Source organism: Mastomys coucha, unplaced genomic scaffold (assembly GCF_008632895.1).
Source record: "Mastomys coucha isolate ucsf_1 unplaced genomic scaffold, UCSF_Mcou_1 pScaffold21, whole genome shotgun sequence".
NCBI lineage: Eukaryota > Metazoa > Chordata > Mammalia > Rodentia > Muridae > Mastomys > Mastomys coucha.
The window spans coordinates 132,332,087-132,359,230 of record NW_022196904.1 but is presented as its reverse complement, the minus strand read 5'-3'; the positions used below and the strand labels follow the sequence as shown (position 1 = coordinate 132,359,230).

The window sequence follows — 27,144 nt, the reverse complement described above, 5'->3', positions numbered from 1 at the left end:
GGGCCTGGTATGGTTTGGAAGCTGCTTCCCACTAAATGGCTATCTCCCCAGATCCCACTTAGGCCTCCATATAGCTCAGGCATATATGCCCATGCCCAGGTACACAACTATCTTTGAGCACATGCTTTGTATACTGTCATATTCTGCACTTGGAGTTGGCTGTGACTGCCCAGCATCCAGCAGTGCTATGGGGAAGCAGCTGTTGATGGGCAAATGAGGAAACAAAGGTCATTTCAGATGACAAAGCAACATTGAGCAATGCTGCTGGGGTGCCTGGGAGGAGAGCTACAAGGGACGTGCCCTGTGATGGTATGGTCCTGGGTAAAGGGGTCCTTGAAGGACAGGGGAGCCTATGGGGACAAGCCTGTGGGAGATGCTCTAAGGAGTGGTGCCCCAAGGCAGCAGAAGAAAAAGTGTCAGGGCGCCTTTTGGAGTTTGATTATTAGAATCACGGGGTGGGGTGGGGGGCACAGAAGGTTGTGGGTAAGAACCATAACATGGTACTGGCCTGGAAGTTAGGGAATATTTGGTGCAGCCCTTCAAGTGTCCAGAAGATGGAGGTAAAGGAGCAGGAGCAGATGAAGGAAGGGTTCTGGAAGCACTCTTATTCTCCATCTAGTCCCCAGGCATAGGAAGGCTAGGCCCTGGACTGCTTGGTGGTCATGAACTTAGGCTAGATTTCCAGAATCCAATGGACTCTGGCTTTGTTCTATGCTGAGATCTGACCATTCCACCTAGGCCCCCGATATGTCCCTTCCTCCATAACTGGACCCTATAGCTCTCAAACCCTGAGAGCTTATGGTCCCTGCTCTTCAGGGCACCTGGTTCTGAGTCTCTGGCCCCAGCCCAGCCTGTAATTCCAGAAGGACCTCAAATGGACCTGGCTTATGTCAAGGTAATGTGACAGGTATGCTAAGGAACATGCTAGCTCAAATGGTCATGTAACTGTGGCCTTCTTGCACAGGGCAAAGCCAGGAGACCCCCCCGCCCTTGATTAGCCTAAGGTGGCTACCTTCCCACCCTGCCCACATCTTGTCTTTGCCTATGATCCTGGCGCCCTCTGGTGGCTAATGTTGGGTCCTAGGCTGCTGCCCAACCCCTAGACCATACCCCTGGAGTTCATCATGAAGTAAGGAGGGCCAGATCCTGTGGTTTCTAGGGGAAGGGCCCACAGAAACACTGTCAAGAGCTGTCTGGAGGGTCTTTCCTGCCCAGTTACCCACCTGGAAGCTGGACTCAAAGATCTCGGTCTACAGGAAGAGAAATTGGGACTCAGTGTTGAAGGAGCTGGATGGATCAACAGGAAAGCAGCCAGTGTCACAGCCATGAAACACATGGTCTATCCCACAAGCATCAGTCCCGAGCCTTAATTTAGAGGCAGTCCTCATGCAGTCCCCAAGGCACTGGCTGCCTGACTGGTAAGTAGACAGTATCAGCTCATGCACACCATAGGATTCCCCAGGAGTGTGGCACACTACAGATCAGGGCAGACATCTCCTGACCTCGTGGGACCTCAGGAAACAGTTTATTTACTTGCCTATCCTCTTTGGGACAACTTGCCAGACATCCTTTCATGGATCATGTTGTCTTACATCTGATCTCTGACCTCATGTTAGAGTACAGACCCCCAGGCTGTACTCATTGTCTGTGCCAGGTGGAACCCATGGAGGAAAGGACAGAGGACCCACGCTTCTTCGAGCCCCACTTAACAGTGGGTACAGCTTCCAGGCCAGCCTTGCTGAGCTCTCAGACCAATGGCACCAATCTGGCCCTTGGTGGCTGGGTGGTACCCTATGTTCACTCACGTCCAGCTTTCTAAGACATCATTGGCTGCCAGGTGCCGGGTGTGGTATATGTGGGGGGAGTGAGGGAGGAACACAGCCTACAGTAGATGAGTGGTTCCAACATTCGGCACCAGCAGCTACATGCCAGGAATCTGGAACGAACAGGCAGGTAAGCTCACACCAGGGTCAGCTTGCACAGGGAGTGGGGCCAGAAAATTGCCCAGTCCTCTGCTGGGCAGGCAGGAAGGGCAAGCAGGAGCCATGTTCTAGCCACGTTCCTACCTCATACTCTTCTTTCTTCAGCTCTATCAGGGATGGCATCAGGAGAACAGGTCTACAATGGGCAAGAGAGGGGGCTATCCATTGTTCGGAAGGGTCTGGGCGGAGGGCAATCCAAACTGTGAGCCTCCAACTTGGAGATTACATCTGCCACAGCACCTTGGAAAGTCAGCCCGAGCTCAGGGGCTGGGGAGGGGTTTGTGGGTGAGGACCCAGCTCCTCATAGTTGTACCTATGTCCTACTCTGTCAGGAATGTCAGGTCTCCTCACGGAGGGATGACGGGTGCCATGCCAATTCATGTCTGCTGTGCAGTAACCTTCTTATCATTGTGGTTTTACCTACATATCACTGTAAGCTGGCACAGAGAGTTTAAGGACAAATAAGTTCAGGACCCCAGGGTTTGGGTGCCAGATCTATCATGCACTGGGCTCTTCCCATATTAGGGGCTGAGAAGTACATTTAGTGCAGGCTGTTCCTATGACTGTCTCAGCTAGGAAGAGCCTTCAAGGTCTCCGATGCCTTGGGGTTAAGTATCTGGTTTTTGTCTTTCAGAATTCTGGCATAGGATAATGATCAGGGTTATGTACCTCAATGCCCCCCCTCAAACACCAACAAAGGGTGGCTTTTAGACCCAGACACCTGCACATGCAAATCCTATTTGCATGCCTTCCCTCTTTGTGGCAACATTTGCCTGTTACTTGGCACCTGCCCAGATGCCCCTCCACCTCAGCCTGGTGGGGGAGAGAGAAAAGCTTGGCAGTTCCTGGGTGTTGAGTCCACCTTCCATGGCATCCAGGAGTCTGGAACATCCATCTAGTCTATACTAAAGCAAGGCAAGGTGGCCTGGTCTGCAGGGTCTAATCCATTGTCCGTGAGTGGGGGTACATTGTCGAACCTCATCTTGAAAGGCATTCTCTAGGGCCTAGACCTTGGAAAAGAAACCTCCAGAGATTCAGGAGCCCCAGAGGACTCCTCCCCAGCCAAAATGAAGCTGTCAATGACTTTCCCACTGGGAACTAAGTGCGATGAAGAGTTGGCGGTCCCAATCCCAGTCCAAAGACTGAGGACAAACAGCATGGCTCCCATACTCCAAGCCAGAGTACACATACAGCTGGAGTTACCTCTCTTATTGCAGAACACATGTCCAGAAGTGACTGGGGACTCTCTTTCCATAGTGAGATTTACTGTTAGCAGCAGGCTTTTCACTCGGACCCTAAGACAGTAGCTTTGTCTAGAAACAGGGTCTTTGTAGATGAGATGAAGGGAAGGTGGGGGCCCTGTCCTAGTGATGAGGTTCTTATAGGAAGAAGAGAGTACAGACATGCACAGGCACAAGTGCCTGACCACAGAGGTAGGAATGGGTCCACATGGCTATAAACAAAGGGATGCCTGGAGCCCCTGGGAGTTGAAAGATATCCTCAGAGCCCTGGGAAAGGCCCCATAGCCTATCCATTCTTAAATTTTGGATTTTTGTCCCTAACACTTCAGGAGTGCACCTCACTAAGTCAGGCTTCCCAGCTTGTGGTCTTTGTTCCAGTACATAGGGACATGCATGTGACCCTAGCCAGATTCCTACAGGAAAACCATCAGCTGTTTATTCCTGTGGCTGGAGGACCTTATTCAAATCTTGCCCTCCACAGGCCCTGGGTGTGAACTCCTGGTGTGGGTGGGGTGAATTTACATCTCCTACAACTGGGGCAGGATGGACTGCAGGGAACCAAGGAACCAAGGAGCTGGGCCTGGCTACAGGAACAAGATACAAGGGAGAGGACTTGCCTATGGCTACACAGTGACCCATGGTGGCTACTTTCATATAGGTCCATACACTGGAAAATCAGGGTGACATGACTCTCTTGGTCTGGAGGCCAAGGCGAAGCCCAGGTGTTCTAGGTCTGCTTTCTGCTGCTGCGATAAATACCATGGCCAAAAGCAACACAGAGAGGAAAGGGTTAATTTCCATTTGCACTATGCAGTCCATCATGAAGGGAATCCAGGGCAGGATCCCATAGCTATCATTAATCAATAAAATGCCCCCACAGACTTGCCTGTAGGACATCTGATGTAGGCATTTTCTCAGTTGAAGTTCCCTCCTTCCAAATGACCTTAGCTTATGACAGAAAAAACTAAGCAAGTTCATCAGGTAAGGGAAGCCACAAAAAAACAAACCAAAACAAAACAAAACAAAAACCCTGCGATAGCACCTAGAACAGCCCCAAGAAGCCCCATGTCTTCCCAAGCCAGATAAATTACAACGAGGAGGCTTCCTACCTCTTCTGCCTCCAAGGGGCCATCTCACTTTCTGTCCCTGCACCTACCTCAGGTGAAGAGCCTATCCTACTCCACACGAAGACTTAGCATATCTCAATTACACCTACAGCAACATGAAATGGTGCTCTTGCACCAAATGCAACAAGACTTACTTTATACTGAGCTAAGTATGAGTGACTGTGGTTAATGAGACCCCAAGGGACATGTTCCACTGTGGCCATGGTTACAATAACCTTTGTAGTCCCAGAACAAATGACAACAGTAAGTCAAGGCATTTATCAAATACACTAGTGGGATAGCCAGGCAGGCAGGTTGCAGCTAAGCGGGGAAATCTCTCCTATAGGCCTCAGATGCAATCTAATGATACTTTTGGCATTTGGGTTGGTAGAAGCATGAGGTTTGCTGAGAATACAGGCTAAAGGTTTTATGCCTGGAAGATGGACATTAGGTCAGACAGTAGGAGTGGGTGATAAATAGGTGCTGAAGACAGCCCGAGATAATTTAGCTAGGGATCTGTAACATTTCAACTTCTACAACTAGGGCATTCTAATGAATCAGTCATCTGCAGAACCTTCATCAGAGGTAAACATCGGTTCACATCTGCAAAGGCTGAACTTCTGTGGAAGGTCACGTGCACAGTACCAAGAGTTAGGAGTCAGATGTATCTTTTGAGATACACTTTCTTTTGGAGCAGCACCATAACCATGCTGGCTCCAGCAGTACATAGGGAGAACCTTGGCTCACCTCCTGTCCAGGGTAGCCACAAGAGGCAGAGGATAAGCCCCCTCCTAACTCATACCACCCCATACCCCTCCTTCTCAGCCCCATATGTGCACAGGTATCCCCCAGTAAAAAGTACAGGTTCTGAAGAGCTATCATGGGGGCACCCCAAAGCTGAGCACATGGGACAGCCATGCAGACCTGGGAAGTGGCATGTAAAGCATGGTCCCATGTCAGACAGGATCTCTACCTACAGTGGGACCAAGGGTCCTTCCAAAATGTTCTTCCTCCCTGGCTGGACACCTGCTCTCAGGATTCAAGGCATGGTGAGGCAGAGCCACAAGGTGCAGTAGAGGTTCTATACATTCATCAAAGAAGCACAGAGGATCTGTAGGGAACCCAGCTGCATGCCACACAGGCTAGTCCACTCGTCAGTGAAGTGAAGGGTAGAGCTGAGAGGCCTAGCCTGGCTGGGTGAGTGGAAGAAGACCTGAGCCCAGCCAGGGTGAGGGATGCTGCAGGGAGCCTCTTCATCCTCTATTTACCAAGGTGGGAATTTGGAGGGAAGAGCCCGGAGGGGTCTTTCTCTACCTGTTTCCTCCTGTTCGTCCCAATTCCCTCTTCACCTGCATTCTCCCCGCCTCCCATGGACTTCTAGTCCTGGATTTTCTTTCTGCTTTCTGTTCCTGCTTCCCCATTCTAGCCGTCATCTCTGCTTCCCTTCCCTGGACTTCCAATTCCACCCAGACCCCTCCTCTTCTCCACTCTTCCCTCCCAGTTGAGCTAGATCACTTGCCTTCTCACCTAACTACCCAGGCAAAAACTTGTGACCTTGTCTGGAGCAGTCTAGGGTGTAGCTCCCATGGATTGGGAAAAGGAATTTCCTACTGTCTTTAGAAGTTTCCAGGACATCCCCTGCCAGAGCCTCTGGAGAACAGTGCCGAGTGTGCTGGAATCTAGATGCCCAGAGTTCAGTAAGTGTGAGAAACAGAGGCAGGCGGGTGGGTTTGCTGTGGCCCCATCCCCAGTGGAGAATGAGCCTGACTTTAGTTACAGCTACGGAGAGGGAGGTAGAGCCCAGGTGGGGCCAGCGGATGGACAGCTGCCTCACCTGCCAGGTGGGATGGGTCTTCCTTATGAAGAGAAGAGGGTGGCTAGTCCATCCTATGAGTTCCATCACATGTTTCACAGAAAAGCCACCATGCCAACAGCCCAGAGCTCCTGCCCAGGCAGCCCCCCAGATACTGAGGATGGCTGGGAGCCAGTTCTATGCAGGGGGGAGATCAACTTCGGAGGGTCCAGGAAGAAGCGAGGCAAGGTAGGAGCAATGCACGCCTGAGTGAACTCCACCATGCCTGGAATCCCCAAGTCTTACTTCTTCCTTAAAGCCCAGTACTGGGTCTGGCTCACCCTATGTCCATTCCTTATGAGCTGAGTGCAGAGACCCTGACCAGATGGGCAAAAGTGGAAAGTTGCTTCTTGCCCTGGTGATAATGAGAACCTTGAGGTTCAGGACTCCTGCCTCACTCTCCACTCACAGGAGAAGGATATATTTCAATGGCCATACCACACAGAAGCCTTGCCCCAAGGAGGGAGGGTCTAAAGCCTGCCCTCCTGTGGACTGCCCTGTTCCATATGCCCAGCCTCCTCCCCCATGATCAGAACCCCACAACCCAGCGGCGTCAACCACCTGGAACCCACCAGCTCCTTACCCTGCAGTTTGTGAAGGTGCCAAGCAGTGTGGCCCCCTCCGTGCTCTTTGAACTCCTGCTCACCGAGTGGCACCTGCCAGCCCCCAACCTGGTGGTGTCCTTGGTGGGTGAGGAACGGCCTTTTGCTATGAAGTCCTGGCTTCGGGATGTCCTGCGCAAGGGGCTGGTGAAAGCAGCTCAGAGCACAGGTAAGGCTCCCCCTGCCCTCAGTGGGTGAGGTCTGCCCATATCACTTTGCAACCAAGGCAATTCACCACAGACACACCCATTGGCCAATCTGATCTAGACTAAGATTCTCGTTCCAGGTGATTCTGGGTTGTGTCAAGTTGATGATTGGAACTAAGCAGCACAGGGGGTCAGAGAGATGCTCGACAGTGACCATGTGCTGCTCTTGCAGGGATCTGCGGTTCTGTTCCCAGCACCCATGTCAGACAGCTTGAAGCTGCCTGTAATTCCTGCTCCATGGAGACTCAACACCTGGCCTCCTCAGGCAGCTTCAATCATGCCTATACTGACATATATTTAGATAATTTTAAAAATAAATTAAAACTAACCAATGTAGTGAGAGAACTCGATGGCTAAAGACAAGAGTCCAATCTCCAGCACCCACACAGAAAGTTGGGCGTGGAGGCATGTGCTTGTAGTCCCAATGCTAGGGGAAACAGACAAGTCCCTGTAGCTTGTGACAGTGTCTTTCCAGACTTGCCCAACCAGTAAGCTCCAGGTTCATCAGAGACCATCTTCCAGAGACAAGGTGAATGGCACCTCTGGCCTCCACACACATCCGGCCCCTGACACAGGTGTCCTGCACACATGAACATATACCCATTAAGAGGGTCAGAAGTTCAGAGTTTCTCTCATTGCAGAAGTGGTTATAATAAAGGAACAGTTTGCAATCAGATGCATTCAGGGAACCTTATCATTCAGATCCTTGTCCAGAACAGTCTACGGGGCAGCATCTACAAGTCTTGGAAAAGATCAATGTCTGCCACACATATATCCCCCATGAGCCTTAATATTCCCATCAGCCTCAAAGTGTTCCCTGTAGTTGGACACGGTGGTACATACTGTATTTCCAGTACAAGGAACACATGGAATGACTTGAGTTGTAGAATAGCCTGCATTGTAGAAGCCTGTCTGGGGGAAAGAAAAAAAATGTATCTCCCACTACTTGATTCCCTGGTCAGCCAGCAGGGAGGACTCCCAGGACCCTTCTCTCCCCCTCCCATAGGTGCCTGGATCCTGACCAGTGCCCTCCATGTGGGCCTGGCCCGCCATGTTGGACAGGCTGTACGTGATCACTCTCTAGCTAGCACGTCCACCAAGATCCGTGTGGTGGCCATCGGAATGGCCTCTCTGGATCGAATCCTTCACTGTCAACTCCTAGATGGTGTTCAGGTTAGTGACAGCTTCACAGGACCATGGCTGGTAGGGTCTAGTGAGTTTGGGTGAGTAGAGGAAGCTATAAGCAGACTGAAGAACTGTGTCACTCCCAAAGGCCCTGAAAGTATTGAGAAGTGGGAGACAAGGATGGGCTGCAGGGGGAAGATGTGGGTTCCACGGGCCCAGCACTTCCCACCAGGTGGCAGCATCTCTCAGGAATAAGGGTGGCAACCTGCTGTACTCCCTACAGAAAGCTAGACCAATAACACTCAGGGCCCAGTCTGGCTGGACAGCTGTCTTCAAGTTCCAGAAAACCCTGGCCAGGTGGCTTCTGCTCTCTGGTATTCATACACATCCCCCACCCTGTGGACTGTGTGAGGCAGAACCAATGAGAAGCCCAGGAGGCCCCATTGAGGTGAAGTCTGGACCCCAGCCCAGAAGAGTCTAGAAGGTGGAGCTTTCACAGCCCTGGCCCCAGCTGTTTCCATGGCTCACTCATTCTAGGGAGGCCCCTGGCCCAACAGTCCAGCCTCCCCAGCCTGAGGGGTGGGGACTCTGAGGCCTCGCTGAAGTCTCGCTCAGGGCCCCCAGCATGGCCTGCACAGCACAGCAAGGCCCAGCCCAAGCTGCTCCTAATGTCTCTGCCTCCCCATGTCTCCTCGGCACAGGAGGATACTCCCATCCACTACCCAGCAGATGAGGGCAACATTGAGGGGCCCCTCTGCCCCCTGGACAGCAATCTCTCCCACTTCATCCTCATGGAGTCAGGCACCCTTGGGAGTGGGAACGACGGACTGGCAGAGCTGCAGCTGAGCTTGGAGAAGCACATCTCGCAGCAGAGGACAGGCTATGGGGGTAAGGCTTGCTCTAGCTGCCCAGCGCAGCATTTTGGGATGTAGACATGGAGACGTGGCACTCACCAGTAAGAACTTCATAGAGAATGGGAAAAGGCCTTTTAGGAAGCAGAGGAGGGTCCTGCATGCCTGAGCACACAAGGCCTGGGAAGAAGAGCCATTGGTGTGGGATGGGAGAGTGACACCGCTGGGCAGTGTGGCCCTGGCTAGGCAGCCACCTCCTGGCCAGACTACAGGACAGTTGCCACTGTTTTCATTGGCACTGCTCTGGCTGCAGACTTTGCTAGTCAAGTCTTCCTAGAGGTGCAGTTCTCTTCACTGCCACCAGGGAGCAGAAGTGGCTGAGGGAATGGGTACATCTGTGGCTAATGGAGAGTGTAAAAGGGACTAGGAAATATTCAAGGACAAACAATATTTATAAGCTACTATATCATTGCTCAGAAAGTGTGTGAATAATGTAGTAACAAACAACAATATAATATTTTGGTAAAGCAAGTGCACTTGAACAGTGGAAACAGATCAGTGTCTGATATTACAAAGGCCTCCACAGAACAACTGCAGAGCAGGGCAGATCCCACCAGCTTCTGACCATTTGTTGGCCTGGTGTGTCTCTTACAGTGCAGAGCAACTCTGTCTTATGCTGGTAGAGTGACTACCTAGCCACAGTGTATCTGTCCTTGGGCGGTAGCAAGTTACTTTGTGTTTAAAGTATCACATGCCAGCTCTGGACAGTGCAGATGTAAGGTTTAAGTCTTGGGCCCATGGCTCAGGAATTTGATACACTATCTGGGTTCACCCTTGGGAGAAAAAGCCACCATGGGCTGGGGCTGTAGCTCAATTAGGAGAGTACTTGCCTTTTGTGCACAAAGCTCTGGGATTAATTCCCAGCATAGAATAAACTAGTCACTATGGCACATACCTGTAACTCTAGCACTCTGGAGATGCATCATCCCAAACTACATTTCAAAATCAAGACTAGACTGGGCTTTGTCAGACCCTGAGGTTTTTGTTTTGTTTTAACAAAAAAAAAAAAAAAAAAAAAAAAAAAAAAAAAAAAAAAAGGAAGGAAGGAAGGAAGCTTTTGCCAGACCAGGCCAGGCCAGGGTGTGCAGAAACATGGTACCTGGGGATGTCTGAAGTTGGGGATGATCCTGAGTTCTCACGTTCTGAGCATCAAATGGCCTCATGCCTGCTGTACCCACAGGCACCAGCAGCATCCAGATACCTGTCCTTTGCCTGCTGATCAATGGTGACCCCAGCACCCTAGAGGTAAGGGCAGGAAGGAAAGAAGCCCCTGGCTGGAGTCCTGAAGGATATGGTAGCTTCTCAGGGCCCCTACAGGATGGTGAGGAGGGCTGAGGCACCTCCTAAGCATTTATCTGGGTGTCACCTTCTCTGCCTCCCCAGAGGATTTCCAGGGCAGTGGAGCAGGCTACCCCATGGCTGATCCTGGCAGGTTCTGGGGGCATTGCTGATGTACTTGCTGCCCTGGTGAGCCAGCCTCATCTCCTGGTGCCCCAGGTGGCTGAGAAGCAGTTCAGAGAGAAATTCCCCAGCGAGTGTTTCTCTTGGGAAGCCATTGTACACTGGACAGAGCTGGTGCGTGCTGCTGGGGGCTGCTATGGCCAACTTCTGCCTCCCCTGGGTGGGGATGCTCCTCCTTAAAAGTCCTGTAAGCCTAGCCTAGGCCCTGTCTTCCTATATACCTCGGAATTATCTGGGTCCAGACAGCTAGCCTGGTCAGTCTGTGGGTGGTCCTGAGATAGGCTTGTGGGTTAGCAGGTACTAAGTGGTCCATCTGAGGACCCTTCCAGGACATATTCAGACCTCGAGGCTTCTACCTGGTCTTAGCTACAGAACATTGCTGCACACCCCCACCTGCTCACAGTGTATGACTTCGAGCAGGAGGGTTCTGAGGACTTGGACACCGTCATCCTCAAGGCGCTTGTGAAAGGTGAGCCAAGTAGACCTGCTCTTAGAGGCTGCAGACTTAGCAGTGTTCACAGTGGAGACTTGTCAGCCGTTCCCAGGTAGGGAAGGTGACTCACAAATTCATGAAGCATTTCTGAAGTGTTCAGTTCAGTAGCTTGTAATCTAGTCTCAGGGCATTGTAAGCATCTCCAGTTCTGGAAATTTTCTATTACCCTCCCCCCCCACACACACATGCCTTCAATAGCCTTAGCAATAACTTCACCTTTTCCCCAGGTCCTAATCCCCTGCTTTCTGTCTAAGAATGTGAGCTTTGGGGCCAATTTATATGGATGGAATTACAGTTCGTGTTATTAGTACCCAGCTTCCTTCTTGAAGCACAATTCCCACAGACTGATCCCTATGGCAGCCTTCCTTTCTATGCCCAGAAGTCCTTCCTTTCTATGGCTAAGTTCTAATGTCTACTGTGTAGATGTTCCATGGGTCTGTCCACTCAGCCACTGGTGGATATGTTGGGTTACCACCCAGGCTTGTCCATGTAGCAGGGCAGACCTGGAGCAGGTACACACAGACTAGAAGCTGGGAGAGAGTGCAGGGCAAGGGATGGGGACATACCTGAAGAAGGGCCCACTCTAAGAGAGCCTGGGGCATGTGGGGCTGGGGATGTGGCTCATTTGGTGGAATGTTTGTGTACCATACCCAAAGCTCTGGGCTCAATGTCAGCACCTCATAAACCAGACGTGGTAGACAGGAGGACCAGCTGCTGCTCAAGCTGATACATAGCAAATCGGCTATATAGCAAACTCAAAGTCAGCACAGACTACAAAGGGGCAGCTCTGGATTTAGTCACTTCCCTTCCTGAGATAGTGAGGTCCAGGAAGACACATACAGGACCACATGTGGTTTTCAGTGAGTCACACTCCCATGGAGGCAAAAGCCTGCTGCTCTTAACTCTGGGGCTTTTGGGTAACCGTAGCCTCTAGTGAAAGTGTCAGTCATCCCCATGGAAGAAATGTGCTTGCATGGGAGTGTACAGCCCTGTCCTTCCTGCTCTTGGGCAAGAAGATGCTGGCCAAAGTGCTCCATTCCTGACAGCATGCTTCTGCCTCACCAGATCGTGTCCAGGAGGGTTTTGGGGTATTGCCCTGAATGCTCAGTCCTATGCCTCTTGCTGCCTGTTTAAAGGTGGCTGCTAACCCCCATCAAGTCCTCACAGAGTTCTAGTCCCTCCCCACCCCCAGCTCTGTGGGACTCACTCCCACCCACAGCCTGCAAGAGTCACAGCCAAGAAGCCCAAGACTACCTAGATGAGCTCAAGTTAGCGGTGGCCTGGGATCGCGTGGACATTGCCAAGAGTGAAATCTTCAATGGGGACGTGGAATGGAAGGTGCTCTCCCCGCTCCCCTGGCCTGACTTGGGAATACCAGGCAGGGAATACACTGAAGTCTGAAGTAGTGGGGTTTCAGGGGTATCATCTGGGCCCATTCTGTCTCAGATATTTCCCTGGAGGAGGTCAAGATGTTGCTAGGGAACACTCAAAATCCCAACTGGGGCAGAGGGAGCTCTAACACTCTTTTTTTTTTTTTTTTTTTTTTTTTTTTTTTTGGTTTTTCGAGACAGGGTTTCTCTGTGTAGCCCTGGCTGTCCTGGACCTCACTCTGTAGACCAGGCTGTCCTCGAACTCAGACATCTGCCTGCCTCTGCCTCCCAAGTGCTGGGATTAAAGGCGTGCGCCATCACCGCCCGGCTTAAATAAAAAAAACATCTCTTTTAGAGGCAGGCTGATGTCTGAGTTCGAGGCCAGCCTGGTCTACAGAATGTAGTCCAGGACAGCCAGGGCTATACAGAGAAACCCTGTCTTGGAAAAAAAAGAGAGAGAGAGAGAGAGAGAGAGGAAAAAAAATCTAACACTCTTAATGTTAACTCGTCAGACCTTTCCTATCCCTGGCACCTGAGGCCAGCATGCTCTGCTGATCCATGCGTACCCCAGCTTCAGGGAATATGTTGGGGCTGTCCAGGGGAGGGTGTTCAGCTTTTCTCCCTCCCTCTTACTGTCCTGATCTCCTCTACTGGGTGAATCCAGTCCTGTGACTTGGAAGAGGTGATGACAGATGCCCTAGTGAGCAACAAGCCTGACTTCGTACGCCTCTTTGTGGACAGCGGTGCAGACATGGCCGAGTTCTTGACCTATGGGCGGCTGCAGCAGCTTTACCACTCTGTGTCCCCCAAGAGCCTCCTCTTTGAACTGCTGCAGCGTAAGCATGAGGAGGGTCGGCTGACACTGGCTGGCCTGAGTGCCCAGCAGGCTCGGGAGCTGCCCGTTGGTCTGCCTGCCTTCTCACTCCATGAGGTCTCCCGCGTACTCAAAGATTTCCTGCATGATGCCTGCCGTGGCTTCTACCAGGATGGGCGCAGGATGGAGGTGAGTAGAGCTAGGTTGGGCCAGGGTGCGCTGGATAGGCTCACTATTGATACCCTGTTCTGCAGGAGAGAGGACCACCCAAGCGGCCCACAGGCCAGAAGTGGCTGCCAGACCTCAGTCGGAAGAGTGAAGACCCTTGGAGGGACCTGTTCCTCTGGGCTGTGCTGCAGAATCGTTATGAGATGGCCACATACTTCTGGGCCATGGTGAGCAGCCACCTCAGTCCATGGCTTCCTTGGACATCTCAAGAGGCAGACTGGGGAATGTTGGGATAATTGGGCCACCTCCTAAAATCCTGTCTCTCCATCTTCGAGGGCCGGGAAGGTGTGGCTGCTGCTCTGGCTGCCTGCAAGATCATAAAGGAAATGTCCCACCTGGAGAAGGAGGCAGAGGTGGCCCGCACCATGCGTGAGGCCAAGTATGAGCAGCTGGCCCTGGGTGAGTCACAGGCAGAGGGCCTCTGCCTCTGGTCCCCTGCAGATATCTCTGATAGCCTCATGGCCCAGGGTAACCCCCATGGCCTCCTGGTTAGAGCAGAGAACAGAGCATTTCCTCTTGGAGGTGGAAATTGGTCAGGAAGTCCTGACCAGGAGGTGGAGGCCCTCACAATCCCTAGGGAGGGGAAGGGCCAAAGAAGGTCAGAGGTTGGGAAGGTCCTTGAGGTCAGTGGGACTCTCAGTGGCCTTGTAGCATGGGAGGCCTGACTAAACCCTAGGAAGTAGATTCAGGGCATATACTGCAGAGGATGGGGGGCAGTGGGGAGTCCCAGGGGCTGGACATCAGCACTCCATCCCAGCAGCTGGTTTTGTGCACAGATCTTTTCTCAGAGTGCTACAGCAACAGTGAGGACCGTGCCTTTGCCCTGCTGGTGCGCAGGAACCACAGCTGGAGCAGGACAACTTGCCTGCACCTGGCTACTGAAGCTGATGCCAAGGCCTTCTTTGCCCATGATGGTGTGCAAGTAAGTGGCTGATCAGCCTAAGAGTGGCTAGGGGGAAAGGAGAGTTAGCAGGGCCCTAGCTACCCACATAGGACACTGAGGTAACTCCGTTAATGTCCTAACCTGAAGCTCTTAGCCCATGTCTGAGCTATATAGGGGAGGGACCAGGAGAGCGGCTGAATTTCAGCTTCCTCCATCGAGGATACTTTCCTAGCTTGGCTCTTGGGCCAAACAACACACCTGTTCTCAGTTTGGTTGTCTATAACTCCAATCCATACTTCTGTTATTGAAAAGTTACAACAGGACTCAGGGTGTGGCTCATTTAATAGTGTCCAGCATGCTCGAAGACCCAGGTTCAATCCCCAGCACTCAATAAGCCAGGGATAGTGGTGCATGCCAGCCATCTTATCACTACAGAGGTAGAAACAGAAGGCTCAGGAGTTCCAGGCCATCTTCAGGTATGTAGTTGATAGTGATAGTTATCCTGGGTTATAGGAATCTTCCTCAAAGGAAAAAGAAAAAAAGCAGGCAGGCTACAAAACAAGCAAACACATCCTCCTATAAAGAGTCTGCTCTTCTGTCAGAGCGGGTGCTCCAGGAGGGGGCTTGAGAGGGATCTGGGAAGGGTATCTCAGGCACACAGCCCTACATGAGTAAAAGTGTGGTGACAGGCAGCCAGAACATGTGACTTTATTCTAGGCATTCCTGACCAAAATCTGGTGGGGAGACATGGCCACAGGCACACCTATCCTACGACTTCTGAGTGCCTTCACCTGCCCAGCCCTCATCTACACAAACCTCATCTCCTTCAGGTAGGTTGATGTAGGCGGCAGCAGGTGCCAGTCTCGCTGTTCTTATGTCTCATGGCCTTATGTCTGATTGGCTATGTAAGCCTCCCCCACACTTCTCTGTTGGTCCAGTACTTTCTTCTGTCTACATGCTTGGGATATTCTCTGTGTTGCAGTGAGGATGCCCCACAAAGGATGGACCTGGAAGATCTGCAGGAGCCAGACAGCTTGGATATGGAAAAGAGCTTCCTATGCAGCCAGGGTGGCCAGTAAGGGGTGGCCGGAGGGTGAAGGGGATAAAGGGGCAGGAAGGATTCAAGGAGTGGGGAAGAAGGGAAGGAGATAGAAAACAGAAAGATAGAGTGGGCCTGGAAAGATAGAGGGCAGAAAAAGTGGAGGAGGCTGTGAGCTAGAATGAACAGAGCAGGGCTAAGAAGGTAGGGGAGGGTGGGGCTTAAGAAGAATGAAGAATTCTAGGAAGGATGGAGAGAGTAAGGGCTACCACTAGGCAGTGGCCAGCTGCTAGAAACATGGTAGACAGAGTCAGGCTCCAATGGGATACTGTGGTTTGGTACCTCCTCACCAAGGTGACCTCTGCACTCACACAGATTGGAGAAGCTAACAGAGGCACCAAGGGCTCCAGGCGATCTAGGCCCACAAGCTGCCTTCCTGCTCACGCGGTGGAGGAAGTTCTGGGGCGCTCCTGTGACTGTGTTCCTGGGGAATGTGGTCATGTACTTTGCATTCCTCTTCCTGTTCACCTATGTCCTGCTGGTGGATTTCAGGCCACCACCCCAGGGGCCATCTGGCTCTGAGGTTACCCTCTATTTCTGGGTGTTCACACTGGTGCTGGAGGAAATCCGACAGGTCAGTGGCCAGCATGGCCTGTCCCTCTGCCGCTCAGGCTGTGTTATATGTGACTAAGGTGGGATCTGCTCTGGGGAGGTAGGACTTTTTAATCGATAGAACAAGACCACCGTGTGGCCTTTCTGTCAACCCCTTCTACTGAGTCCTGGTCCTGGTCACAGAGCGAGCCCCAGTCCAAGATCCAGCCCCAGCCCCAGTCTTAATCAGACTAAGCCCTGATCCTAGTCACAGACTGAGTCTTAGTCATCACAGTTTGACCCCTAATCCTGATCACACACTGAGCTCCTGTCCTAGAGCCAACCTGAACTGATTTCAGCCCCATCCTGACCCTTGATCTCTGCTCCAGATTGATCATGATCATGATTCCCTAGTCAGAGTCTGAACTCTGACCTGAGTCACTGGCTAAGTCCAGACACTCAAAGTAGACTGACCTGAGTTTTAGTCACAGACAGTCCTGACCCTAAGTTTAGATTGACCTCATTTATTTTTGTCCCCAGACGTATCCCTAAAATCTCTTCAATTGATCCAATCCTAGCCATACAGTGGGTGCTAGTCATCAGTTGATTCTGATAACTTGGAAACTGAGTTCCAACTCATGCAGATTCTACCCTAGTCTCAGCAAGAGAGACCTGGTGCTGCAACTAGGCTTTCTCCCCCACCAGGGCTTCTTCACAGATGAGGACACACGCCTTGTGAAGAAGTTCACTCTGTATGTGGAAGACAACTGGAACAAGTGTGACATGGTGGCCATCTTCCTGTTCATTGTTGGTGTCACCTGTAGGTCTGTAGCCTCAGGTGGGCTGGTGGGTAGGCTATAGGGGTCCTACCTAGCCCTCTGAAACCCCAGTGTGGTCCTGGAACCTGGTTTTTGGTCAGTTGACTAGCATACTTTGTGTCTTGGGGAAAACCTCTTGCCCTTCATGAGCACCAGCAGCCTTATCCAGCTTGGTCCCTCTCCAGAATGGTGCCCTCGGTGTTTGAGGCTGGCCGGACTGTTCTGGCCATTGACTTCATGGTGTTCACACTTCGGCTCATCCACATCTTTGCTATTCATAAGCAGCTGGGTCCTAAGATCATCATTGTGGAGCGGATGGTGGGTCCTTGGGACCCTGACCCTTGAGGGGGTGAGGTACTGGGGACCCCACCCTGGATAGATGGGGAACCTAGATTATTCAATGGATGGTGACCCTAAACCTGTTGGGTGGGGTGAGTCCCTTGGGATCCCAGCTCTGGATAGCTGCAGAGCCCAAAGGAACACTGACTCATACATAGATGGGAAGGGCACTGAGCTTTGACTCTGGATGGCGACGAGGTACCAACTGCATCCACATAGAGGGGTGACCCTTATAAGTCCAGCTTTGGGTAGATGGCAACCCATGAGACCCTAGTCCTGGGTAAGATGAGCTCCCCAGAACCCTAACTTGGGTTGGGGGTGAGCTCTCTCAGACCTTGACCTTGGGTGGTGGTGAGCCCATGGTATCCCAACCCCGGGTAGCAGTGAGAATCCTGAGAACTCCAACCCTGGATGGAGGTAAGTACTGAAACCCCAACCAAGGTAGTGGTGAGCACCCTAACACCCCAGGCCTGGGAGGGGATGACTCCCCTGGGACTCTAACCCTAGGTTGAGGTGAAAGCCCTGGAACTCCAACCCTAGGTGAGGGTAAGCTTTCTGAACTCCACCCTGGGGTAGAATGAGCCACTCTGTGACCCCTGAGGACAAGTTACCACCCAGGTCATCCATGCCCTGTGACCCTTCCCCTGCAGATGAAGGATGTCTTCTTCTTCCTCTTCTTCCTGAGTGTGTGGCTCGTGGCCTATGGTGTGACCACTCAGGCCCTGCTGCACCCCCATGATGGCCGTCTGGAGTGGATTTTCCGACGTGTGCTCTACAGGCCTTACCTGCAGATCTTTGGGCAAATCCCTCTGGATGAAATTGATGGTTTGTGCTGAGCCATTCCTGGGTGGGCTGATGGGCAGTTGGGCTCTAGGTCCCTGGCTGTAAATGGCCAAGACAATGGCATGCTAAGTCTAGGGCACAGGCCTCGCATACCTTCTAGGCTGAGATCCAGAGTAGGGTAAGACACAGCCAGCCATGAAGCCTCCAACCTTTCCCTGGCTGGGAAGTAGGCAATGGAGATTATGAATATGCAGGGCTGGTTTTCTTCTTGGGGAGGCCAAGTGATATGATGGGCCTCAACTTGTGCGTGTTGCTTGTTGGTGTCAGTGTTATGAGGCTTGTCTGTAGTCATGAGTGCCCCCTCAAGCAAGGCCCTACACCTAGTTAGGGATGATGGAGATTCTAGGGATTTCATGACAAGTGGATGCAGCTCCGTTCTTACTGCAGGGATCTTGTGGGTGGTGGAGGAAGAAAAACCCTGGAGCCAGAATAGGGACCTAGGAGGACCTAAGGTGGCTAAGATTGGACAAACATAGGGATTCAGCTCATTAGGCTGGAAAGAGGCTTTGAGAGTGGGGGATCAGGACAGAGGCTCCATATATCACTACTGGACATGTGCAGGCTTAGAGATAGGATGCAGATTCAGGCACTGGGGGAGGTGTCAATGTTCTGGCTAGTGTCGAGGGACTTAGTGTTATCTAACCGTGAGGCCATGTAGTTTGGATGGTCAATAGAGACCTGACCCCAACCATCCTGGGGGAGGCCATTAATGAGGCCAGGTCAGCAATTATAACACTTGATGAATATTTGTCCACAGATGACAGTGAGATTGGAGCAAGCCTAGGCCTCCAGGGACAGAAGGGCTGGAAATTAACTTCTAATTGGGGTGTTCCTAAGCCATACCCTGGGCTGTTTTCTTCTCCCCACCACACTGCCTTTGGTGTTTGCTCAACTGAACCATCACTTTTCTAGGCCATTAGCTTAAACAGACATTGCCTGTTTCTTCCTCCCCCTGAGCCATATGGCCTCATGGCCTCAGTTCCTGGGGCCAGGAAGAGGAAGGTGAGTGAGTACCCAACAGCCAGGGCAGAGCTAGGGTCTTAGTTCCATAGAAACTGCAACTCTGGTTTGTCCTGCACAGGTATTTGGGAACAAGCTCAGGTCACCTGGCAGCTTAGAAGGGTAGCAAGGTTGTCCTTAGTCTAGGCACAGAGGCCACTGCAGGGTCAGCAGAACCATTATAGGTGTGGCAGGCAGAGTGAGTCATGAAGCAGCCTGGCCAGTCCCTACACACCATGACTACTCTGCTGGGAGTGGGCTGGCATTCTCTAACATGCCTGTGCTCAGAGGCAAACTGAGGCCTGGGTAGTTCTGGCCCAGTGTGGCGGGTATAGAGACCTGGGAAGTCCTCACCTCTCCTCCACATCACGTGCTTCCTCCTTTTCCCACCAGGCTCTGGGCTTCAGGGCCAAACTTGTGTTCAGCTAGGCCAGGCAAGCCTTCTCAGGCTTCAGGCAGGATTTATGTCTTTTCAAAACCTCCTTGCTTCTGAGGGACTTGGCCACCCCTCTGGGGCACCTAAGGAAGGGAAGAGAGCTAGAAAAACAGAACCTGGAGCAGATTCATAGGCTGGGGGATGGAGTGCCTTGGACGGGGCAAGGCAGGATCTGGCACTCTCAGATGACTGAATGCAGCCTTCCATACAATAGAATACTCCACAACTCACATGGGTTGACTGGATATAATAACTCACTGGGTAAACAAGGCAGGGATTTGAGAAACAAGGCAGGTCAGAAGAATGCCAGTACATATGCCAGGCCTTGAAAGTCAAATATCCCAAAATTGTACCTCAAGGCAGCCTCCCCTAGAGCCTCACCTGTAACACAGAGAGCTGGAAGAACAAAGCAATAATAACTCAATGAAGTGTACAGGTGGTGTACCTGCATGCACACACGCATATACATCCACACCTACTTACACAGTTATGCACCAGCACACAGCATGGAGAAGACAGGGGATGGAGCCAGGAGGAGGAATGGCAATCTCAGCCTAGGCTGCCCTGCAGGCTTGGCCAGGGTGGGGCCCTGCAGGGGAAAAGCATAAGTAAAGGGGATGGCACTTATTAGGGGCTAGTGATGTGACTCAGAGTCCTTGGGGGGTGCCCAGGGCTTTGGGTACTCCCATTATGAGAAGAGATACCTAGAAAGCACCAGGTTTGCATCCCATCTGGGAGCCCTAGGTGGGAAAGGCATGGGCAGGAGGCCCTTCTGGGGTAGATGGAGGAGTTGTTTCATGCGATGACAGACAGGAGATGGCTCTATGACTCCTCTTCTCAGTTCCTCACATGGACTGGGCTTGCCTCCATGGAATCACAGTAGAGAAGACAGATAATGAACAATTCACCTGTTGGTTTGGTGCAACTAGGTCTGGCTTCTCACAATGGGACTTTTGGTGCTTAAACTAGCTAGCCCATGTGAATCAGGCCTCTGGCCACCTACCCAGCACCCACACCCAAGCTGTCAGCCTCAGCCTGGAACGGTACTCCCAGTCTGAAGGTGTCTGTTTGCCTTGCAGAGGCTCGTGTGAACTGTTCTCTTCACCCTCTGCTGCTGGAGAGCTCAGCTTCCTGCCCTAATCTCTATGCCAACTGGCTGGTCATTCTCCTGCTGGTTACCTTCCTGCTCGTCACTAATGTGCTGCTTATGAACCTTCTGATCGCCATGTTCAGGTACCCTCCTGCCTCCACTTCTGGCCGCCTGCCCTCGCTAATCCATGCTCCCTCTTGGTAGGGCTGGTTTCAGGGTGCTGATAGAGACAGGACCCATGTCCTGGTATTTTGCTGCTGTGTCCACTGGGCTGGACCTGCAGCAGAGAGCCAACACGCCAGGTATGGACACACTATGGGCCCACCCCTGCTGTCTATCCTGTTAGGAAGGAAGGTGAGCCTACAGGGTTGGGGACTCAGAGCTGTGTAAACACGCCACTAAGTAAGCTCCACTGCGGTATAAATGAGGATGTGTCTGAGGGGTGCTGGACCCCCATCCTAGCTTCCTTTCTGTGGCTTTGATAAAACTGACTGAAAGCATCTTAGGAGACGAAAAAGCCTATTTCATCTTCCACTCCTGGAACACAGTCCATTACTGAGGGGAGTCAGGGCAGGAGTTCAAGGCAGGAACCACAAAGGAGTGCTGTTGGCTAGCTCACTCAGGCTCATGGTTAGCTAGACTTCTTACACAGCTCAAGACCTCTCGCACAGGGAATGGTGCAGCCTACAGTGGGCTGGGCCCTTCCCGCATCAATCTAATCCCCCGCAGACATGCCCACAGGTCAGTATGATCTTGACAGTCCCTCTGTTGTTGTGGTTCCCTTCTCAGGCGACTCTAGGGTGTGTTAAGTTGATAGTTAAAGCTAACCGTTAGCCTCTATCTTTCTGAAAGGGCTCCCAGCACAGCCTAGCTACCCACTGGATGCAATTGGGGGGGGGGCGACATATAAGGAGTGGGAGGTGAAAGGGTGAAAGGATGAAGGATGGAAAATGGGATACAGGGGGTTGGATGTGGGGTGGGAGGTGGATGTTGGGTTGAGGTAGGGAGAGCAGGTTATAAGGCAAGGGCTTGGCTGTGTGTCCTGTAGCTACACATTCCAGGTGGTGCAAGGCAATGCAGACATTTTCTGGAAGTTTCAACGATATCACCTCATTGTTGAATACCACGGACGACCAGCTCTGGCCCCACCCTTCATCCTGCTTAGTCACCTGAGCCTGGTGCTCAAGCAGGTCTTCAGGAAGGAAGCCCAGCACAAGAGGCAACACTTGGGTGAGACCCCAGGCTGGATGCCACTGCTCCCGAGGGTCCCAACTGCCAGAGGAGACCATAGAAGGGACCGGGGTTCCTCATCTAGGCTCTGTCCAGGTTAACCAAAGCTCCAGGTACAGACTAGACAGCCATAAGGCCAGCCTGTCTCCTTACAGCCTGAAATCCCTGCATGGGGCTTATTTTATCATCAACCTTGTGCCCTGCCTGGTGGCATCTGCCCTCGGTCTCCCTTGCATCAGCCTGGGCCTAGGCTCTCCCTAGGGGGCCCACACCGCTCTGCAAAGCTTGCTGATGTCTCCCACATTCCCAGAGAGAGACTTGCCTGATCCCTTGGACCAGAAGATCATTACCTGGGAAACAGTTCAAAAGGAGAACTTCCTGAGTGCCATGGAGAAACGGAGGAGGGACAGCGAGGGGGAAGTGCTGAGGAAAACGGCATACAGGTGGGGTAGCCTGTGGGACAGCAGGCATATGAGGCTCAGGCTGGCAGGTGGTGTCATTCCTGTTCACGAGCTGCCCAGAGATGTAGGAAGGGCTCTGCTGGGAGGCAGGTAAACTCAGGCGCAGCGGGGCTGGGCTGCCCTTGATCAGCGAGCTGTTATAAGGGGCAGTAAGTCTGGGAGGGACTTCCCATTGCGAACATGTGGAGGTGGGGGAATATCTAGCCTTTTCAGTAATAGATGGGGTTTTCTGAACTGCCTTAAGGCTGGGTGAAATCATCTAGTGCCAATAACAGGACCCCTGAGCTAGGGAAACATGGCTGGGTCCCAAGACCCAGCCCTCTTGCTCTAGGAGGAGTGTATATGTGTATAGGTTGAGAGCTTAAGCTCATAATTAGCCATCTTTTTGCAATGGGACCCTCTTCCTCCTCTCTCAAGCCTGAAGATCTACCCCCAGTCTGTGCTAGATGGTGGAGGGGCTGTTCCTGAACACTTATAGGGATGACCTGATGGTTACCCTAGTGGTTGGTAGTCTATTCCAAGCAGGAACAGGATCTCAATCTCTTGGAGAGTACAGAAGTGCTCCATATCCATAGATAGGTCCCAGGTAAAGATTGGAAGGGCAATAGAACAAGAGGCAACAGCCAACTGAGGCCCTGAGAAAGCAGTTAGGACACGCAGGCTCCCCCTTGTGGAGTGACATGGAAGTGTCCCAACTGAGGCTGGCCCTGCTTTCCACAGAGTGGACTTGATTGCCAAATACATCGGGGGGCTGAGAGAGCAAGAAAAGAGGATCAAGTGTCTGGAATCACAGGCAAGCTAGCAACCCACTGTCTATTTTTCTTTCTGGGGTGGGGACATCCTTCTGAGTCTGTAGGAACTACCACAGTCCTGTACCAGCATCCTGGTAGCTAGCATTAGGGCCTGGACAGAGTGGAAGGGTTATATGGATAGGGTAGGTGAGGCCTCAGGGCACAGGCATTTGTTGACCTAGGCCTGTCCCTGCCTCAATTCACTTTAGAGACCTATTGTTGTTCTAGAGCTGGTCCAACAAAACCTAGGTTCAGCACTACATCCAGTCACCATCCCTTATCATGCACTATGGAGGACCTGGTCCAGAGTGTGGAGTTCCAGGGCAGCAGTAGCCCTCGCAGGGGGGCAATTACATGGGAGGAGACCAACCCCCCCTCCACACACACACAATGTTCCCCTGCCCGCTCCCCTCCCTCCCTCTCCCGCCACCCCACAAAGTCCCAGCAGCTCCCTTGGCTCTCTCCAGGCCAACTACTGTATGCTCCTCTTATCCTCCATGACTGATACACTGGCTCCAGGCGGCACCTACTCAAGTAAGTGTTGATTCGGGCCACGGGAATGAGATGGGTATGGACTCCTCCCTTCAGCCACCAGATGACGGCAAGAGCAAAGCTGCGGGCTGCTGCGTATCAGGTCCTGCCTTCTCCACCTGGGCTAGAGGTTCCTGCTACCCTTGGCAGGCCACTGTTCCTTAGTGTCCCAAGACCCTGCCTAGCACTGGCCTTGCTTGCCTTACCACTTTCCATGCCCTGGCCCTTGCCTCACTCCTGCCTGGCCCTAACTGGGGCTTTCTAGCTGAGGGTCCTTTCTCCCTTTCTTGCTCCCAGGCTCCCAGAACTGTGGTCGCAGGAGTCAACCAGCCTCTGCTAGAGACAGGGAGTACCTAGAGGCTGGCTTGCCACCCTCAGACACCTGACATGGAGAAACTACTTGCCCTCGAGCCCCAGACATGGCCAAATTGAGCTTTTGGGTCACATCAACCTCCCCCTACTCCCAGCAGTTCGGAGAGATGGTCTTCAAGACCTTGCCACAGACCGCTTCCTGGACATCCCTTCCTATAAAAATGAAACTCATGTCTTTGGCATCTACCTAGGAGCCCCAGAGGTATTCTCTCCAGCAGGGGAAGTTTTTTCATGTCCCACTAAAGCTTTCACTGGCTTGGACTGAACAGCTGGAAATGGCCATGTCCCACACAGGACACCATCTGCCTGGATGGGGCTATTAAGTCTAGCCCCTGTTTCACTCTGAGTTCCTAAGAAGCCAACCTCTTAAACACTAGGAGCTTCTTTCAGCCGATCAGCCCCTAGAGGGCAGGACTTGGATCTACTGTAACTAGCTCCTGTCTTTCAGCCCTGACAGCATTATTTGTCTGATCATTCTGGCAGAAACCCCAAGATATTACTCAAGGGTACCCAATGCTACTGTACTTTCTATAAAGCCTGAAGACAACCTCAAATCAGCTAAACTGGACCACAGTGGTGGCTAAACAGACATTTCAAACATCTGGGTAACATGGAGGGTTGTCTGACCCAATGAAAGGCATCTCTGTTCCTTCCATTGTTCCCCAAATTAAATGACCACTCAGGTCTTTTAGAGGAACTCAGAGAATGGGGACTACAGAGTCTGGGCAGACCTGGTACTTAGCAGGCCAGGCTAGCTAACTTGGTCCAAGTCCCTGGCCTCCACATGAAATATTCACTCATGCATCCTGCTGCTCCTCTATGGTCCAGCTTCAGCTGAATGACCTAGCATCACTGTGTCTTACACAGAGGTCACAGATCCTGGAGACATACACCCGGATACTAACCATATGCTGGCTCACAACTTAGCCTCTTCCTATAACCTGTGGTCTGTACAGGCCCAGTGCTGGGACTGCATTGGTTTCTGGGGGTGGGGGTGAGGGCAGATTATGCTCATCCACTACCATCAGGGGCACAAGGCTGAACACAGCTATAAGCCCAGTCCCTCTGGGTAGGTTCACCAGTGACAAATGTAAATGACCATGGCAAACTTTCACAGCAGTCCTTACTGGAGTGGGGAAGGCAAGGTGAGGCTGGTAGAGATGCTGTCCTATAGTTGGCTGCCCAGGACTGTTTGGACAGAACTCTTGTGTAGGGCCCAGAAAAAATCCACAAAATTCAAGAAATATTCCAAACTTTTATTATTCATCCTAAATCACTGGGGCACAAAGGCCTTCAAGGTCCCCTGACCCACAATTCCCACAGTCTCTGCCAGAGCTGCTACTCACATCCCCCTACTATAGATTGCTGACTGGCAGGTGAGGGGTGGCACTGCAGTCAAACTGAGGGTCCTCTCTCAGACCCTGGCCCCTCGGGGTTACTGTCCCTGTTCCTGAAGTGGTCTCTGCTCCGCTTCTTGCTGCCATGGAAACCAACAGCCCTCATACCTGATGAGGGCTCAGGATGGGCAGCTTCTGAAGGTACCACTACCTCTGGCTGCCCCTGGTGGCCACTCCATTCCTCAGCCTCAGGTCCGTCGAGATGGGCTAGCTGCACAGGGGCCTCACCCCCAGTACCTGACCCAACCCCCTTCTTTAGGACTCTCTTCCTCTCAGGCCTGGCCTCACTGCCCCGCACTGGTTTGGTGAAGACCACTCTTCCCTCCCCACAGCTAGAGGGGTCCTGGTTGAAAGAAGGCGCATAGTCTGTGGGGGATGCCTGCCTTCGAGAGCTCAGGAAGGCCAGGGCAGCATCACGATTGCCCTGCTCACTGGCTTCAGACACATCTTCCAGACTGTATTTGGTCCAACGCTCAGGGTGTGACACATAATCAGGGACAGGGAGTACCCTGGTCGGGCCAGTGCTCCCTTGCACTCGGCTCAGGCTCCTTGCTGGAGTCTGACTTGGGGGAGCTACAGGCCGCCTGAAGCTGCCATTGTCACTCACACTTGTTTGGGGAGGAGAGCGCGGTGCTTGCCGGGCTGCACTCTCCAGACAATCAAAGATGCTGTGGCTGCGTTGGGAGAAGGTGGAGCTCATGCCTCGGAGGTGGAAAGGCTGCACTGCAGGGGTGAGGGTGGCCATGGGGGGCGAGGGAGGGTCATCAGGGCCGGAGTCCTCCTGGCCCTCCCCGGAAAGCCTCTCTGGGGACAACACTTGGACCTCCGCACCACTAGGTAAGCTAAGGTCCGAGTCCGAGTCGCTGAGGGAGACGGTGTCAGAAGGCAGGGTGTCATCCTCGGTGGGTTCCTCAGCCTCCAGGCCAGCCTCTGTCTCCGCCATACGACCTGACACCCGTCCCACCTGTATTGAAGCAGTCCCAGTTCCGCCGTGAGGGGTGTACTTAAAGCCGCACCCCTCCCCGTCCTCCCAGGCTCCCGTCTTACACCTCCACTGTGTGCCAGGTGCCTCTACTCACAGCCGGGCGGGAGGCCTCGCGAAGCTGGGTGGTTAAAGGGTATCCTACCGCGGACAGATGTGGAGCTGCAGGTTAGGTGAGGTTAAGGAGAGAGTCAACCATGAGATCATAACAGTGTGGACATACAATAGATGAGCGCTGGGAGATGCTGGTGACAGGGGATCTCCATCAGCTGCTCCTCCCATCACCGGCTCTCAGTAAAGCGCAGCCTCTCTGGGTACATACTGCAGGCACCACCCGGGTCCGGACGGTGGGCTGGCAAAAACAGGCACGGGAATGCCCTGGTCGCGGCCCTAGAGAGGCCAGTGCTCACCGTTCCAGGGTCCGCTCACCGTTCCAAGGTCCGTACACCCTTCAATACCCTGCCGCCTTTCCCACAGTGTCCCGCCAGTTCCCCAGGATTTGGTCCTGTTCAATCTCGCTCGGGTTCCTGGGAAACCGAGTCTCGGTCTATCGGAATATCGTGGCTTCAGCGCCCGAGAAACTACAACTCCCAGAAGGCAATGGGTTCCTGCCTAATGCCTGCCGGGACTCGTAAACTTAACAAGCGTGCCATCCCGAAGACCAGAGCGCACACGGAAATCTACCCAGAAATGACGAAAGGGGAAAAGGCGGAGTCACGATTCCCACAATACTCCAGGGTTAACTGCCAATCGCAAAGGGTTGAGGCTTGCAGCGTCGTCTGTCGGAAGCCGCCTGGGCCGGGTCCGACACAAGGAGGAAGTGCGTCACCACGCACTGTGAGCGCCAACCAGTTTCCTAGACATTTCTGGCCCCGGACGGAAGTAGTGCGGGTCTTGTGCTTTGTTGGCTTTCTGGAGTGAGGCGGGACCAAGGTCCTGGTTGGCTCTTGG

General features: G+C 52.6%; 2 protein-coding genes across 4 annotated transcripts; one reads left to right on the top strand and one right to left on the bottom strand.

The window, feature by feature from the left end:
- The first annotated feature begins 6,681 nt into the window (after window positions 1–6,681).
- Trpm5 (transient receptor potential cation channel subfamily M member 5) lies at window positions 6,682–24,511 on the top strand. Its single transcript, XM_031388968.1, has 23 exons — window positions 6,682–6,952; window positions 7,996–8,162; window positions 8,816–9,002; window positions 10,206–10,270; window positions 10,409–10,600; window positions 10,853–10,955; window positions 12,199–12,317; window positions 13,014–13,352; window positions 13,418–13,558; window positions 13,667–13,790; window positions 14,168–14,313; window positions 14,992–15,104; window positions 15,257–15,349; window positions 15,689–15,947; window positions 16,610–16,728; window positions 16,908–17,040; window positions 17,712–17,886; window positions 20,419–20,572; window positions 21,478–21,659; window positions 21,970–22,102; window positions 22,841–22,913; window positions 23,379–23,445; window positions 23,740–24,511. Exons 1-23 carry the CDS (start codon window positions 6,688–6,690, stop codon window positions 23,826–23,828), a joined length of 3,438 nt encoding a protein of 1,145 aa, XP_031244828.1. The 5' UTR covers window positions 6,682–6,687; the 3' UTR covers window positions 23,829–24,511.
- Window positions 24,512–25,049: 538 nt separating this feature from the next.
- On the bottom strand, window positions 25,050–26,892 carry Tssc4 (tumor suppressing subtransferable candidate 4). 3 transcript variants are annotated; one of them, XM_031388966.1, is made up of 3 exons: window positions 26,623–26,891; window positions 26,291–26,355; window positions 25,050–26,175 (listed from the first exon to the last, which is right to left on the bottom strand). In XM_031388966.1, the coding sequence occupies exon 3, from the start codon at window positions 26,152–26,154 to the stop codon at window positions 25,210–25,212; it is 945 nt and encodes a 314-aa protein (XP_031244826.1). In that variant the 5' UTR covers window positions 26,155–26,175; window positions 26,291–26,355; window positions 26,623–26,891; the 3' UTR covers window positions 25,050–25,209. The 3 variants fall into 3 exon arrangements, with proteins under 3 accessions (XP_031244826.1, XP_031244827.1, XP_031244825.1); XM_031388967.1 differs by having other exon boundaries at window positions 26,604–26,781; XM_031388965.1 differs by having other exon boundaries at window positions 26,259–26,892.
- Between the last annotated feature and the right edge of the window lie 252 nt (window positions 26,893–27,144).

What these genes read in the sequence shown, in the direction of transcription:
- Trpm5 (XM_031388968.1), top strand. Translation starts at nt 6,688, where the DNA reads ATGCCCAGCCTCCTCCCCCATGATCAGAACCCCACAACCCAGCGGCGT. An exon ending in GTGACCCCAGCACCCTAGAG is followed by an intron (nt 10,271 to 10,408) that starts GTAAGGGCAGGA and finishes CTGCCTCCCCAG; the next exon opens with AGGATTTCCAGGGCAGTGGA. An exon ending in ATTGTTGGTGTCACCTGTAG is followed by an intron (nt 16,729 to 16,907) that starts GTCTGTAGCCTC and finishes GTCCCTCTCCAG; the next exon opens with AATGGTGCCCTCGGTGTTTG.
- Tssc4 (XM_031388965.1), bottom strand. Translation starts at nt 26,154, where the DNA reads ATGGCGGAGACAGAGGCTGGCCTGGAGGCTGAGGAACCCACCGAGGAT.